This window comes from Tupaia chinensis, unplaced genomic scaffold (genome assembly GCF_000334495.1).
Source record: "Tupaia chinensis unplaced genomic scaffold, TupChi_1.0 Scaffold147534_1, whole genome shotgun sequence".
NCBI lineage: Eukaryota > Metazoa > Chordata > Mammalia > Scandentia > Tupaiidae > Tupaia > Tupaia belangeri.
Window position 1 is genome coordinate 1,075,316 of NW_006207386.1, and position 17,831 is coordinate 1,093,146.

Here is a 17,831-nt window from a genome sequence, read left to right on the forward strand (position 1 = left end):
CGTGTGGCCACCTGTGTGGGGGGGGGGGGGGCGTGATTTCTTGCTGTCTCTCTGTCTCTCTGTCTTTCTGGCAAGCACACGCGCCCTATAGCAAAAACTTCTCAAAAAAAAAGAAAGTGATCTCACAAGCTGAATTCTTGCATTATCAATAAACTTGGTAGTTCTTATTGGTTTATGTTAGAAATATGATAGGTCACACTTTGTGGTGATTGAAGTGATTGTCTGCTCTCATTTTTTTTTGCTCCTTAGTAACCTGAGTACTTTAATTGAATCTAAGGGTAGTATTGAGGCATCTTCTTTAAGAGCTGATGAAAAATGTGTCTTGAGTGTGTTACATGGTTTAGCAAAATATTTTTAGGAACATGAGTTGCATGCCTGGTTGAGACCCAGTTTCATGGACTATAATAGTGTAATTTTAGTGCACCTAACTTAAAAAACTTAAAAGTACTATGTGGATATCAACCAATTATTCCTTTGAGTTGTGCCATTATTTTTGTTTCTGGAAGTCCATTTATGAGTATTAAAGAATTGGAATTTTCTAAACATAAATAAAATATTCCTAGAATCATTTAGGAAACCATTTTCCATTGGGAAAGAGGAGAAATACATTTGAAGCAGAATCTGTATTCATTTATATTGTTATATTCTCCCTCTGTGAGATGTATATGTCTTTTGGGATCATTGCACCCAGCTTAAGTAACTCTCGGGAATTGGAAATAAAGGTGGAAAAGGAATCATCACTTTGGCATCATATTTATGAGATATTATGCTAAGACTTATGTAAAAGAGGATGCTTTGCATCGAGTAGTGCAGCCATCCACCATTACAGAGCAAACTATAGGAAACTCAAGATCCAGAAAGGGAATTCATGGGTGTAAAGAATTCTTTGGAGCCTACATCTCCTGGTCAGTGGGTTTTCTAATTAGGGACGGCATCTTGTTCATGTCTCTGTTTCTGGAAACTCCCATAGTGCCTCAGTAGGTGTTCAGTAAGTACTTCATTCATGTGAAATTAATGGATGTAAGTTGCCATAGTACCGGTAAGATGGAGCTTAAGTATGGTATTAAGGCATAGTAAAGGATAATTGGTTAGCAATCATATATTACCCTTTTAAAGTCAGATATCCACTAAAATTAAATGATAAGCCCTGGAATGCTAGAGGAGAAATAAAGCCAAGGGATTTAAAAACAAGATGAAAACTTCTGAATGTATATTAAGGAAAGAATGGGAAAATGGAGGGGGTCCATTTTCGAAGGTGTTCCTGTGGTCCTATTTCAGGTGGCTGCTGGGAGAGCAATTCTTGAGGGGAATTGGAGCAGCAGTAATTTTACCCATGGTGTTCCTGTAATAAAACGAAGTAACAGTTCTTTCCCAATACTGTTAAAATGAGGTAAAAATGCAACATTCCCTATGTTCTTTTTTCCCTGCGTCTCTGACCTTTGATATTTTTGACCAATACTCAAAGTATTGGTTAATACATAAAGTGGTCCCTATTAAAGGATAGTTACAGTAGTTATTTTAAGTTCGACGCATCAGTATTTCACTGAGCTCCACAAAAGCTTTGTGGCTTCCTCTGAGTTCAGCTAACAAGTTTGAGAACTGCTGTCCCCAAGTGTTAATGAAACAAAGCTCCCCTGGGACCAGTTAAGAGAGGGCTTCACAGGAGTTTCTGACAACAAATCTAGGAGTTGTGTCCTGTAAAAGACAGTTCTTATTATGTAGCTCTTGTCCATTCCCTGTGGGCGAGTAGCTTATCTAACACTGTTATCTATTCAGTATAGAAGAATCCCATTGCTTTATTTACTCACCTTACCAATCTTTTAAAACCAGCCATCCATGGGGGAAGTTTCTGTTAAGTGGAATTGTGTGAGTGTAACACTAGCATGGAGATAGCCAAATTTAGGCTGGTACTAGACAGAGGCAAGTAGTTTGCTTTTGTGAAAATGCCCCTGCCCAGTTCTTTAGAGCTTTTTCTATCTAAAAGCTTTCTCTTTACCTACATCATGAGAAATACTGCTTTTCTGAGCTCATTTGGGCAATTAGATGAGTAATAAAGGTTGTCAGTTTTGGTCTACCATATTGATTTTTAAATGTCTCCTTGTATAGGACAAGAAAAGAATTTGTCATGATGATTCATCTTCATGTTATAAATCTAGTACATATGCAAGTTTAAAATTGTTCAGTATTTCAACAAGTGAATGTATTACATAGCCTCAGATGACAGAAGGCCCAGGGAGGGCTGATTGGGAGTGTAGTTAGATCAGAAGAATGGATGTTCTATTTTAATAGATGGGAATTAAAAATGTGCTGCCTTCTTTATAAAATGTATTTTATTTGAAGCAAGTTGCAAATCTTTAGTAGACTATTAATTGGCATTGGATAACAAGTTGATACATTTTATTTCAGTTTAATTAGAAGGCAAGTTGTGTGGGAGCCATGTGTAATGGGGATGGGGCAGAACTGGGCTTCTCTTTTTAGACTAACGTTTGGTAGAAGGTTCAGATGCAGCAAAGTGATGACTGGCAGGGTATATTTCGTAAATTTAGCAAATTATTCCAAGAAGTGGAGGCGGTAGGCTAAAAACTATGGGATCTTGAAAGACAGAAAGACTTGGAATAGAGGTGCACAAAGCTTTTAAACATAGGTTGGAAGCTCAATAAATGTTAGTTTCTCTGTTCTTTTTCCTATATGGCAATGGGAAGTGATAATAGTTCTCTATTGTGCTTAAGCATCTGTGGGTGATGGTGCTGCTGACTGTATTGTTAGATGGGAAAAATCAGCTTCTGCAATTCAGATCATTCAGCAAATACTTATTATGTTGGTATGGATTTATAAATATCTAAATATATGAAAAGTAAAATAAACATCTATATGTAAGGCTGTGTGCTAGATGCCATGAAAGCCAAGTTATAAAAGCTGCCAGCAGTTCTTCGAGGACTTTCGCATTCTGTGGGGCGAATGCATGTACGGAAAAATAGCCAACGGTGCAGGGCACCAGGCATAGCCCTGTGACTAGTAGAAAAAACAAAGAGCTTTGAAAAGAGGCAAACCCCAGCAAAAGGAGCTTCTCTCAGGTAACTGTACAAAAACCTGGACTTCAAAGTCTGGTGAGATTCAAGGAAGTATCAAAGAAGATGGAGAATTGTGTGACCAGAGGCAGGGATAAGAGTGGCAAGTTCTTCTGACAAGCTGATCATGCTAAGTCAAAGAAACTTTATAGGGAGATGGAGAGAGAATACTAGAAACCTGCTGGAAGTGACTGGTGGCCCACAGGCAGCTTAGATTCATTCACATAAGTGATTACAAGAGCCTTATAAGTCAAAGAGGTGAGGTAGAAATATATGTTTAGTTGAAATCTGCAGGATGGCCTGAAGGAGGTGACCGGAAGGCAGGGAAGTTCCTTGAAGATGTAGTAGTAGTTCTGGTGTATAATGATAAGGGCCCTGGAATAGGATGATGAAAAAATGGAAGTGAAAATGAAAGGAGAAATGGAATTCAAACTGTATGAAGACTAAAAGACAAATACCCTTCCTTCCCCCTACCTCCCCACCCCAATAGTCCCAGCTGTTTTATAGTACTTGTGTTGGTGGTACTCTCTGGTGGGGAGCTTTTCAAGTGGAATATCCTGTCTTATTGGCATGAATGTTGATCAGATACTTACATTGAATAGGTCCAGGGATGCTGATCCCTTAAGGCCTAAAAGTTGAGATTTAAACTCATTTTTAAAGCATGGACAATTACTGGGCATGCCACTATTGCACACATTTTGCTCTTTTGTAAATGGTTCCATTTTGGTTCTAATTTTCTTTTCTTTCTTTTAAAATAGACTCTATCAAGAAGAATTTCTAATCCATACTTGGAACACCCTTCCTCCCAGGTATGATTCATTTCTCTCCTGCATTTTCTGTAACAATAGTTTCTGTCATAGCATTCTCGAGTAACCTGACCTGTCATAGCATTCCCTTTGCTCCTGACCATACAGAGTGCTGGAAGGATATTCAGCAAACCCATGTCTCCTCCACTAGAAATGGTACATTGAACATAGTGAAGTGTTCTAATCATTGTGTCACACTTCAAGATGTTCACTAAGTAGGAAAAAAATTCTTTTTCCATCTTCTAAGTTCTTTACAGAAACACATTTATCAACATGGCAGATTACATATATAAAATAAATATTTTTCAGTTTGTTATGTTGATATAAACACTGTTTTGCAAATAGGAGGTATTTTGCATCAAAAATATTGTGTAAAAGTGTATTATAGTTATTTATTATGAGCTATCCCCTGTGTGCTCACTGGTAAGGAAACATGAAGGTGTATTTATCGTGTGTGTAAAAGTAAGCAGATAGTTGCATATTTTAGAATAACTAGAGACTGTGAACTTTGCGAGGGCAGTTAGGAAGTATATATTTTCAGTGTAGACTAAATTTAGTAGACAATTTTACTTTGTTTACCGCTGTGTCCCCAACATCTAGGACAGACCTGACACTTGCTCATTAAATGCTTTTGAATGACTGAATGAACATTGTGTAATGTTAAGACTAGTCAGGTGTCAGCTGACTCATATGCTTTGTCCTTGGTGATATGTTCTGTCATCTGGCCTGTTTAAGCTTTGTTTTTTTTTTTTACAAAAATCATTTACTGCCCTTCTTGCTTTCTTGTCAGGTTTTCTTTATGAGTTGATAAAAGACACATTAAAGAAGCCTAAAAATGGGGTTGACAGGTTCACAATCAAATCATTATTGATACATAGCCAGTGTATTTGCTTTAAGAGAAGATAAAAAATATTTCGTAGCTACCAAAAGAGTTCATCAAGAAACAAGTAAAATGAAGAAAGCATGCCTCTTCAATATATATTAATTCTCATGAGCCTTTACTTTACAGAGGCAGTTCATTTTCTTTTTTATAATTTCATTTTAAGTTTTATTTCTTTTTTCTATGAGTCAGAGAGATGGGTAGGGGCACCTCTGACAAGGCCCTAGTGCTCTGATCCAACCCCAGCCTCACCCAGCCTTGGGTTGTGTGCACACATGGGCTGAGTGTATTCAGGGAGTCTCTGGATGCAAACTCAGAACCTTTCCATTGGATTTCACATAGCCTCCTCTGCTCGTGGGACAGTACTGTGAAACTGTAGAGGAGGGTGCTGATCCTCAAGGAGGAGGTGGTATTATAGAGTAGGATCCAGACTTCTTTAGATCTGATGAATACCCTCCTTTCTCCAGGAGCAAAAGATTTATGTGAGGGAATTAGAAGACTGAAAAAGCAAGTTAAATGAAATTTTTATCTGATAGGTAGACATGGGAAGCAGATAAAGCCAGGATGTTTGGAATTAACAATGAACTTTGCAGTTGAGTGAAACTTTACAGTAAAGCATCCCACTGTCAAATTATCATGGTTCATGATGTTTACTAGATAGGAAAGTATTTCTTTTCTCATCTTCTAAGACCTTTGTATTAGTGAACTATTAATGGAAGAGTTAGTATATAATATATTCTTGTATTTGTTGTATTGATGGAAACACCGTATTTAAAATATATGCCTATTTTATACTGAAAACTGCATGAATGGAGAATATTTATAATTGTAGTTAAACAGAGCAGTTTAACGTGTAAAAATAATTACTATAGCTTAATAGCATAAGTGAGTCAGTAGCTAAAGTAAAATAGGTATAGTTTTGTAGCTATATAAGCTAAAATATGTGTCTCAGGCTTAGGGACTTGATCATGATTATTTTTAAAATAGCATGCCATTGGTAGCTCAGAAATGGTCACATTATTGTTCTACATTTACAGTGAATGTTTGTCTTTTAAATTTAGATTTATGGAGAGAATTCCTCTTGTGCGGGAAGAGCATTGAGGAATATTATTATTGTGCAGGCAGCTGACCTGATAAAGGACAGAGTGAACCTCAAGGGGTTTTACAGGTAAAACAGTTTCCTAATATTTTGTCAGATATTTTCTTTGAGGGAAAAAAAATGAATGAACTTGTGTTAAAATCGTAACCTTGATCGAAGAGATGTAGGCTCTCTGTAGTAGGAGAGTGGTGTTCTGTCCATTGAAGAAACGTGATTTTTAAACATTTTGTTAAACTTTGTTGTACATTTGTTTAGTTACACTGCTGGTTCTGAGAGAGTTTCTGTTCTGCTCTCTCTGAGATAGGATATTTTACATATTTTGGAGGGTGTCCTAGCAAGCTGCCAGGTCCAGGACTTGAACCACAATTGGCCATGTGGGAGTCCAGCACCTTAACCACCACACTACACTGAGGGCTTTAGAAAATATGTCTCCTCTTTCTGGACCTCATCAAGGCTCCACCAGGTCTCCTTGCAGGTCCATGGACAGAGAATTGCTCTAACTCTCCAAGTGAGAGTGAGCCTCCTTTTCAGGTACAATAAGAAATGAGGAGAGGCAGGCTGGCATAAGGATGGCAGTTGTCTGCTTGGCTAGTGAATAAGGGCAGAGGTCTTACAAGGTGCTAGTTTTGGTTTATTTTTTTATTGTCAGAGGATGCATGCATTAGCCTGAGAAGGAGAGAGAGAAAGCACCACACCACCCCCCATGGGGTGTGGTCACTTTGCAAAACTTTTTTCCCTCCATTTCTCCATCCCATCAGAATTTGGGGCATGCATGCACATGTGCTTTTCAAACTTCTGGAACCTGGATTTGAACCACTGTTGGCACTGGGATCAGCTCCAAATGCACAGTGCTTAACCACTGCACTACTATGGGACCAGCCCGTGATGGTCAGTTTTAAAAGTGCAGCTGCATCTAGAGAGTGGTCCCTTAGAAAGTTTCATTTCAGGGACCAGAGATTGCATAGTGGTTATGTCACTGGACTCCCATGTAGTCAACTGCAGTTTGAGTGACAGACCTGGTGACTTAAACTCACGCCAGGCTTGTGTGCATGTGTTCCCAAAATCCTGAGAGGAGAATGTAGAAGGGATTGTGGCATAGCATCCCTTGGGGGATGATTTCTTGCTTTCTGTCTCTCTGTCTCTCTGTCTCTTTGTCTCTCTGGTGAGTGCACACACCCTATAGCAAAAATCTTTCAAAAAAAATAAAATTTTATTTCATGAAGCAGTTTAAGAAAATAACAACAGTGAATTATTAGTTTTCTTATGTTGCCCAGTAGAGATATTGAGCCACTCTAAATGATACTGAAAGAAAACTATGAAAATAAAACAAAAACAAAAAAATTAGTTCCCTTTTCTAAAAATATTTATTTTTTTAATTTGGTATGTTATTACTTTTTAAAATTTGCTATAGGGCATGTGCACTCACCAGAGAAAGAGAGAAACAGAAAGGGAAAGTAAGAAAGCAAGCTGCCAGGTTCAGGACTCGAACTGCAGTTGGCCATGTGGGAGTATCATGCCTTAACCACTACACCATCTGCTGGCTGCAGTTCCCTTTTTAAAAAATCACTATTATTTCTTAAAGAAACAACATTGTAGTATGGAGTAGGAAGAGTACTGAAAATAAATGACACCCCCCCAAAATAGGAAGGATTCTCAGAATAACATGTTTCTTTAAGTTAAATAGATATAGTTGTAGGGGCTATCAGGTGACATGGATGGCACTGGATGCCACATGGCCAGTTGTGTGATTTGAGTCCTAGACCTGGTAGCTTGAAAATCATGCTGGCATGTATGTGTGCATGCCCAAAATTCTAAGAGACTAAAGGAGAAGAGATTGCGACTTGGCCTCCCCCAGCCCTGGAGGTTGACTTCTCTCTCTCTTTCTCTGGTGAACACACATGCTTTTTAGCAAAAACAAGAAACGAAAGAATGAATGAAGTTGTGATGAAGTCCTATTCCTATTTATTTCCATTTGTGCCAGATGGGAGAAGTTTCATCTTGGCCTGGATTTGGGAGATTGTGATTCCCAGACTGTAGGATTAAGAAGACCCCCTTCCAGGAACCAGCAGTTAGCATAATGGCTATGTCGCTGGACTCCCACGTAGTCGACCGCGGTTCACGTCCCGGACCCGGTGGCTTAAAACTCACGCCGGGCGCTTGTGCGTGCGTGCCCAAAATCCCGAGAGGAGAATGGAGGAGAAGGGACTGCGGTGTGACCATCCCCTCTGGGGGGTGATTTCTCGCTTTCTGTCTCTATGTATCTCTCTGTCTGTCTGGCGAGCACACGCGCCCTATAGCGAAAACCTCTCCAAAAAAAAAAAAGACCCCCTTCCTTTTGTTCTGAGGCATAATTTGTATGCAGTAAAATGCACAAATCTGAAGTATGTAGCTTGATGAATTTTTATTTATTACAGACCTATGTACTCATTATCAGTGTAACTATTGTCAAAATCTAGTTTCTTGCCCCCTGAAAGTTCCTTCAGGTCTCTTTCTAATCAGTAACCATATCTGCAGCTATTTTTTAACATCAAAAACTTGGCAGACTCCATATTCTTATAAGCCATTAATTTAGCAAAAGCCACATGTGAGAAGGAACCACAGTGAGTTAACACTTTAAAATCAGATATTTAAGTAATTATATTAGCATTTCCATAGGTTAAAATATACTAGGGTGACCTTGTATCACAGGGGTCCAGCACTGTGCGTTTTGAGTCAGATCCCACATGGCTGACCATGGTTCAAATCTCGGCCCTTGCAGCTTGAAATACAGGCTAGGCACATGTGTGTGCATGCCCCAAATCCTGATGGGTTGGAGAAATGGAAGAAAAAAGATTGTGGCATGACTGCATCCCCTCGAGGGTGTTTTCTCTCTGGCAAAGGCCCTTGTTTTCTGGGGATTACCTGTTCTATTTAAAAGCATTGCTTTTGTGTATATGGACTCAAAGCTCTTGAAAAAGCTCCAATGTCCACTCTTTTCTTCTCATCAGGGATTCATAACTGAAGATCTGAGAACCCCCAGTTTCCAGCCCAGGCCGCATAGATAGGACAGGGAGTGAGGGTCTATGGTGGCTGACTTCACATAGAGCCTCATTTTTAAAAAATTGATGATGATATCAACTTCAAACATATCTCGCTTTTCTTTTTTTAAACTAAAATTGTGATGTTTAAGTCTTCAAGTCTAGTTGAGAGCAAGTTGATAGAATTCATTTTAGTTACTACATAAAACAATGTGTAAGTTTTTTTTTTTTTATCTATCTTGTGATCTTCATGAGAAATTACGAGATGTACATTAATCAGGTTCATGGGAAAAAAAACACCATCCACCCAAGTCAGAACATAAAAACTTAGTGAGAGAAGAATAGAGGGCATATGTTTTGCTATGATTGGACCAGGACTACTTTTCTTTTATAATCTAAGGACTTCCTAGTGTGTGGGGTTTAAAAACAAAGTGCTAATATGATTGCCTATGATGGATCATTTTCACTTGTCTGCTAGTAAGTTTATTTCCCACATACCATATGAGAATTCACTTTCAAAAGTTTGAAATGTTTTCCTTTTATAGTATATAGAAAGAATCACACTGGTTTCTGATACTTCACTTCCCTTCAACACATGAATTACTGAACACAATCAACCTCTTTAAGTTTGAAATTAGTGTCTGTACTACCATAAATTAATTGTGAAAAATGTAACCACAGATAGGAGGTAGTCAAGAGAAACCAGATTTCCAACTGTAGGGACTGGTACAATTCCTGTTACAGCCATCACTTGGGCTTTGTAACTAGTTCCCTCCATATCAGTGTTCTCCCTAGTGTTACAGCTGTAGTTAGATCTGCATGTACTCAGAACAGTTTCTGGACTGAGTACAAATCTGAAAATACTCTGTGGGTAAAAACTGCGGTCGGTATTTAGATTGTTCTGTTCCAGCTGTCTTTTTTTCTTTTTAAGAGTTATTTATTTATTTATAATTTGTTACATGAAATACACACTCACCAGAGAAAGACAGATATACAGAGAGACAGCAAGCAAACCTCCAGATCCAGGACTCAAACCGTGGTCAGCCATGTGGGAGTCCAGTACCTTAACCACCACACCACCTGCTAGCCCCTGTTTTTGTTTTCTTGCTCACTACTCTCTTCTATGTCCTCGGCATTTAGGTACTTAGATATTTTAATTGGATTGTTGCAGAATTGGTTAGCAAGTCAGACTAGAAGCTCAGTACAGACTCAACTCACCTAATTTTGTGTGATATTTAGTGATAGTAACAATGTTGATATTAATGATCAGCATTTTCCCTTATACCTGATGTTGTCTTCCCTAGTGCAGATGGATTGTTGAAAGCTATTTAAACACTACTTTGATAAAATTAGGGTAAGTGTTGAAAGGGGCCATGTGCAATGGGTCAGTAGCTTGCTGTAAGGCGGGGCCCATTAGTAATTAATGTTGTCATGATGGCTCTGTGTTTTAGCATATTGACTCAGAGCCCTGCCCAAGGAAAGAGAGTGAGCCCTGCCCACTGAGAAAGAAGAGCTACAGGATTGGACCTCTGTGGTCTCCAGCATCCCAGAGCCTTGTAGATATGAGAAATCTGGATCCTCCCAGCCTTAGTGCATCAGAAACTCTCTTTGAATGACTTCTCCACGTAGCTCCTGAGCTTGGTTTAGAGAAGCCCTGGTCTAAGGCACTGCTTCCACGTCACCTAGGAAAACAAGCCAACCACTTTGCAGTGGGCAGTTTAGTTTGCTTGGTGAACATGTTGTGCACTGCCTTGGTCCAAGTGATGTTAGGCTCTCAGGCAGGCTGAGGAGCTGCACTGTATTGAGAATTTGAATTAAGAGGATACTGTATTTAGTGCATGGGGGAGGAGTGCTTTTAAAGCCCTAAGATGCTGGCTAATTGACAGAGGTGTTGAGGAATTAATTAGTTAATTAACACCTTGGGTCTTTACATGAAAGGTGTCCTATAGAAGTGAAAGTTAATATTGATTATTTGGTCTAATTGCCTGCTTTGCTGCCTTCTGTTTTCTCATTTTCTTTAAAAAAAAAAAATCCATGTATTTGACTGTTAATCTTTTGTCTTAATGCTACCTTGCAACTGAACATCTGAAATTGGCTTAATTGCCTTAGAATAGCTTTCAAACAGTGATGTCATACCAAAAAATAATAATAATGTTTTATGAAAAGCTCGAATATCTGCTCTAATATCTCAGCAGAAAAGTTCACTGTCTTATCTTCCTTCACCCCAGAAAATGTAGCACCTCATAGCAGCTCTTCATGTTGTTGGCTGTAGCTTAGTTCCAAGGTGTTTGTGACTGTTACCATCACAACAGATAGTGAACTAGGCAGTGCTTTTTTTAGAGAGAGAGATTTTCACTATAGGGTGCGTGCACTTGCTGGAGAGATAGAGAGATAGAAAGAGAGAGATCAACCCCCCCATCCCCAGAGTCCATATCTACATTGTAATCCCTTCTCCTCTTGGGATTTTGGGGATGCACACACATGCGCCCAGTATGAGTTTCAAACCACTGGATCTGGGACTCAAACCACAGTGGACTATGTGGGAATCCAGTGCCGTAACCATTATGGCTTCCTGCTGGTCTCATTAGGCAGGACTTTTAAATGAAAGGAATACAAATAAATGTTTTAGCTCTTCGTCCTTCAACCCTGAATATAGAAAAAATATATAACCAGTACATGATACATCTTTTGTTTTTAAAAACATTTTGTTGTCCTTTTCTCATAAGGGAAAGTAATGGAATTTCTGCAAATGAAAAAACGTATTTAAAAAAAACTTTGTTTTTCACTGGAAGCTGAAACAAAAATTGACACGAAGATCTTGCTTGTAATACCCAGATTATGGCATTCTAAAAATACAGTTGTGTGTTGGGCGTGGTGGCACCTGCCCTATGGCAAAAACCTGTGGAGGCAAGAGGATTGTGGCATTGAGTCCATCTCTCTCTCTGTCTCTCTCAATGTACACGATTTTTAAGGGACCGGCAGGGGACGTGGTGGTTAAGGGCACTGGACTCCCACATGGCTGACCATGGTTCAAGTCCCAGACCTAAAGGCTTACTTTCTCTCTCTCTCTCTCAAAATATTTTTAAAAATAAACAAGGTTAAATAAATAATTATTTTTAAAAATACAGTTGTATGTTTTAAGATAGATTACAAAGATGATTTTGTGTTCATGTGGTTAGTGGAATCTGACATACACATCTAGATTTATGGGTTTATAATCTAGGTCGTTTAACTAGATTGCTTAGAAAAAGATTAACAATCACATTTACTGTCCTTTGAAACAAATTTCAGGCTTTAATCTTTGAAGAGTAAAACAAAACTCTCTACCACTGACTATGATTCCAATTTTGTCTGACCTCAGAATTATTTTGTTCTTAATGAAACCAGATAAAAATCTCTTAAGTGGTTAAGCCAAAGTTTATCACCACCAACTTGAGGTATGTGGCTTACCAAAGCAGAAGCGTTATCATTAGGGCTGTTAAATTTATTCCTTCATTTATTCATATATATTTTGAGAACTTACTATGTGCTATGGACTGTTCTAGTTGGGGATTAATAGTGAGTTACACAAAAGTCCCTGTGTTCCTTAAAATTATTTTCTAGAGGAAGTAGAAGAATTTTTTGTTTGTTTAAGAGAGATTTTTTGCTATAGGGTATGTATGCTCACTGGAGAGACAGAGAGAAAGTGAGAAATCACCCCCCTGGTTGGGGAGATATGGCACACTTCTCCCTTCTCCATCCTCCTCTTGAGATTTTGGGCATGCAGGCACACGCACCTTCTATGAGTTTCAAACTGCTGGGTCTGGAACTCAAACTGCATTGAGTCATGTGGGAGTCTAGCACCTTAGCCTCTATGCCACGTACTGGCCCCCAAAATAGTTTATTTGGAAAGATATGTAATTATTAAGCATTAGCTGACTTGAAGAAAAAATGTAAGAGAATTTGATTCTTAAATTTCTCTGAGAAAGGGATATTTGGGGACCAGCAGTTGGTGTAACGGCTATGTCTCTGGACTCCCATGTAGTCAACCGCAGTTCGAGTCCCGGACCTGGTGGTTTAAACTCACGCCGTGACCGTGCGTGTGTGTGTGCATGCCCAAGATCCTGAGAGGAGAATGGAGGAGAAGGTATTGCAGTGTGGCCGTCCCCTCTGGGGGATGATTTCTTGCTTTCTGTCTCTCTGTCTCTCTCTCTCTGGCAAGTGCATGTGCCCTATTAGCAAAAACCTCTCAGAAAAAAAAAAGAAAGAAAGAAAGAAAGAAAGAAAGAAAAAGAAAGGGATATTTGAGCTTTACTAAGAGGCACATGCCATTTATTAGGCTTCATGTTTGAAACAGCAGGTGAATGAAAGGAATGGTATTAAATATATTCTCTCTTTTTTTCTTGGCAAATGAGTGGCAACAGTATCTTACCATGAATGGCTTTGCTTTCGTCCAGGAGAAGCTGTGTTGGGTCAGAACTTGTGGACTGGCTTCTGGAACACTGTCCTTTTGTTCAGTGCAGATCTATGGCCATCGGGGTCTGGCAGCTCCTCCTGGACATGGGAATTATGTCATCAGGTTAGTACTATATATTTCAAAGGCATGGCATCATGATTTTATTATGCTCTCAGAGCAAAATCTACTTGATTTTCTGGACAATGTTGCAGTCTAGTGAAAATTACCTTTAGATAAAGATAAAGAAAATATTTGCATTCTGTTTTCTTTTCTTTCTTTTTCTTTTTTTAAAGAGAGCTTTTTACTATAGGGCATATATGCTTGCCAGAGAGACAGAAAGACAGAAAGTGAGACATTACCTCCTACCCCTCCAGGGGATGGCCACACTGCAATCCTTTCTCCACCATTCTCCTCTTGGGATTTTGGGCATACATGCACATGTACCCACCGTGAGGTTAAGCTACCAGATCCAGGACTTGAACTCCTGTTGACTACATGGGAGTCCAGCAATGTAACCATTCTGCCATCTGCTGGTCCCGCATTCTGTCTTATTTTCTAAGTAAAAGTGCCAAGCCATCTTTTGATTCGCTTATTTGTCTCATATGTTTTGTAAAAATAGTCAGGTACTTGTTGATTCATAGACTAATACCTTTAAGAGTTTTTCCTTATTCCTCATTTCTGTATTTAAATTGCTGCTCACAAACTTCTTTTTTGAGTCAGGGACATCTTTAGTTACTCTAAATGTGTGATTTCTCTTGCTGTACTTAGAGTAATCATCATAAACTGATTTTATGAATGGAATGTGAATGCCATTTTAATTGACTAAGTAATCATGAACACTTAGAGATATGACCTATGAAAATGAGCTGTTTATATAGCTCAGAAAGTAGATGTTAACTAGAAACTAAAATAGATGGCAGATCTCTCTTTTCTTAGTTGAGCCAAGAGAATTGAAGGATTAAAAACCAAGCAGTCTGGATTCTTTATTTCGTTCAATCTCTCAGGTGCTGGTTGGTTACTGAGAAGCCCTTTTCTCCTAAAGGTAATAAATGTTGAGGGCATACCCACCAGCCCCACTGTGAAGGGACAGTACAAATGGGGACATGGATGTCATCATCTTAGAAAGCCAGTAATACCTGGCACCTAATACTCTTATTTATAGAATCAGTTCGCTGCCTTGATAGTGGAGATGTTATCAGTTCACTTCTGGGTTCAGGCATCTAGTTAGCAAAACGCTGTATGTGAATGCTTTTGGGAGGAGTCTCCAGCTCTTGATTTTCAGAGCAGGGTTTCTCAACCTTGGTAGTATTGACAGTTTGGGGGTAGGAAATTCTTTGTTGTGAGAAGATGTCGTGTATGTAGAACTTTTTAGCCGTATTTCTTTTCCTACCCTCCAGATACTAGTGGCACTCTTCCCTCTTGTTTTGACAACCAAAGATGTCTCTAGGCATCACCAAATGTCTGCTGGAGGGCACAGTCATGCCTAGTTAAGAACCACTGACCTAAAACTTGCCATTGTCTGGAACTAGCAGTTAGCATAATGACTATGTTGCTGGACTCCCATGTAGTCGAACGCGGTTCGAGTCATGGTCCTGGTGGCTTAAACTCACACTGGGTGTATGTGCGTGCATGCCCAAGATCCCAAGAGGAGAATGGAGGAGAAGGGATTGCCGCGTGGCCATCCTCTTGTGTGTGGGGGGGTCATTTCTCACTTTCTGTCTTTCTGTCTCTCTCTGTCTTTCTGATGAGTATACACGCCCTATAGTAAAAACCTCTAAACAAAAACCCTTACTATTGTCAAGTCTTTGTGTACCACTAAAATAATTAAATATATTAGTTTACTTTGGTACACTAAAAAAAAAAAATCTTTCCACCTTCTTTAAATTGTTGTTTCATCTGCACTTGTTTCTGAAGCAGAAAACTATAAAATGCATGTGAATATTGGTCAAAGCTTCAAATAATAAAAATAGACTAGTTAGTAAGTCCTTTTTAATTCAGTGGGATTATAAACATAAGTGAGCTTACAATGTATAATTATAGTCTTACCACTGGCTTCTCCCTTATAATTATTAAGGCTTTCAATTTATTCTTTTGTTTATGACTTTCTGAATAATACACTTTTAAAAACCGACCCATATCTCTTTTATTTCAAATAGTGGACCAGCATCTGTATTTTCAAGATACTTACGTTTTCTACCAGTTTTCATCTGATGAATGTAGCTACTTGTACTGTGAATTTGAAAGAGAAGAGGAGTGGCAGAATGGTGTCAAACTTTTACTGCAACTTGTGCCTCTCCTTCCCTCTAGAGCTGGCATCTGTGAACTGTAAGTAGATACTGTCTTGTGCCGTTCAGTGTGTCCGGGGACTGTGCTCTGCTCTTTAAGGTTCTCGCGCACTTACTCTCTCTTTCTCTCTCTCTCTCCACACACACACACACACACACACACACACACACTCACTCACACATAGTTGTTGTTTTCTGCCATAGGACACACACTCTCACCAGAAAGAGACAGAGACTGTGAGAGGGAAAGTGAGAAATCACCACTGTGGGAAAGGCTGTGCTGCAATCCCTGCGATCCCTTCTCCTGCATTTTTCTCTCAGGATTTTGGCCATGCAAGCACACGAGCGTGGTATGATTTTCAAGTTGCTGGGTCCATGACTTGAGTCATGGTCGTCCATGTGGGAATTGGCACCTTAACCACCATAGTATCTGCTGGTCTGGTCCAGTTTCTCTTTTGGAGGTAGTTACACTATTTTCATTTTTCGGATGCAAGTTCAGAAAGGTAAAATAAAATGTTAAAAATTAAATCCAGTGAATAAATGACTAGAATTCAAATCCCAGAAGCCTATGCCTTGCCAGCTGCTCCATGCTGCTTCTCACTTTAGCATAACCGTATGAGTAGATGATCTAAACTCAGAATAAGCATATGATTGGGCTCAAGTAGGGATAAAATAACTCACATTTTATCCACTGTCCAAGTCGTGACTTTCCTAAGAAAGCTCAGTAGACATTTCTGAAAATAATCTAGTAGCAAATTAAAACATGTGAATCATTTATCAAAAGAAGGTACTGAATCACCATATGCTTAAAATGAATTAAAATTAATTAGAGGAGACTTAGGAACAGGATTTGAGTTATGATCTGGCATACCTTTGTTTATCCATGGTGACAAGGACAAGCCTATTTCAGAATTCTAAATTACAAATTAAAATTTTAGTTAAAACTTTTTACATATGTAGAACACTTCATTTTTCAGAAGACTTGCCCAAATTATGGACTCTCTCCCTTCTGAGATATTAGCAGGGCATATGGTATTGCCCTCATTTTATAGGTAAGAAAGAGGTACTGAGAGCAAAGTACCCAGTGACCATAACAAACATGTCACTTTTTATTAACAGTAACAATTAATACTGAGCAGTCAATATAGGCTTTTTAGAGACAGAAATAACTTTCTGAAAATTAGTGAGATACTATATTAATAGAATGGCAGTTATAGTATGTTAAGAAGGTGGGAGAAGGGGGCAAATGTAAGGAAAGAAATTAAGGAGAAAGATAGAGAAGCAAGACATTTATGGGACACGGAAATGGATTATTATCTGTTGATGGTAATGTGTATAGTATCCTCAACTGGACCGGTGTGAAGTGTATTCATGTTGGATATTTTCACTTTATAAGTTAAGTGATATGTCATGATTAAATATATAAAATAAATTGAAATTTAAGAAAAGGGGAAGAAAGAAAGGCAGTTGTAGAGAACATATCTATGTCAGGCACTGTGCTAAATGCTTTATGTTCATTACTTAATTTTTGGAAGAATTCAGTAAGAAAGGTACTATTATCTAGATTTTACAAGCAAGGAAACTGAGGCACTGAGGTAGGTAACCTGTCTAGGGTCACACAAGTGGTGAGTGGAGTCTTCCTGTTTGAATCCATGTCTGTCTAACTCTAATGCCTATGCTTTTAACACTTGCTGTAGCGTGTCCTCAGAAGTTATGGGGTCATATAGCATCCTCTTCTGAGAATTACAAGCAGAAGCTATGAAAGCGTTAGGCTGACCTCTGAAAGGTTATAGATTTCCCACTACAACTGTTTATAAAGAGCCTTGCAATAGTAAACCAAAATTCAGATTGCACTCAATTGGTCTGAGTATGGGAAGTGTTTTTTATTGTAACCTTCTGTTATCGTAGGTCAGAAATGTCCTGAGAAAAGTCAAGGAGCATTTCAATAAAATTTAACAAGCTTTCTAAGACTCAGGAGTAGCAGTAGCATGCTTTTAAATTAGAAGCGGCTATGGCTGGCCTTGATTCTGTGGGTACTGGCCTCTTCTAGCTGCTCTTCTCAGCCATTTCTGTCCGGCACACAGAGTGGAGATGTGCGCAATCCCAGGGAATGTCCAGGTAACAGGGAATGAAGGGCAAGAGCAATAAGTGTGTAAGTAGGCCCCCCGATTTATTCTACCTCCATTTGTCATTCAGAAAGCAAATTGAAATGTCAGCAGGTAAGATGGCCTTGTTGTAGGG

General features: G+C 38.9%; 1 protein-coding gene across 1 annotated transcript in view; it reads left to right on the forward strand.

Moving 5' to 3' along the window:
• The window catches only part of LOC114006401 (rap guanine nucleotide exchange factor 5-like), an 83,438-nt gene that overhangs the window by 6,414 nt on the left and 59,193 nt on the right, over positions 1–17,831 (forward strand). Inside the window, exons 5-7 of the mRNA XM_027768826.1 lie at positions 5,816–5,922; positions 13,307–13,428; positions 15,462–15,630. Of these exons, the coding sequence (XP_027624627.1) occupies positions 5,816–5,922; positions 13,307–13,428; positions 15,462–15,630 (398 nt within the window). The remainder of the gene's footprint in view (positions 1–5,815; positions 5,923–13,306; positions 13,429–15,461; positions 15,631–17,831) is intronic.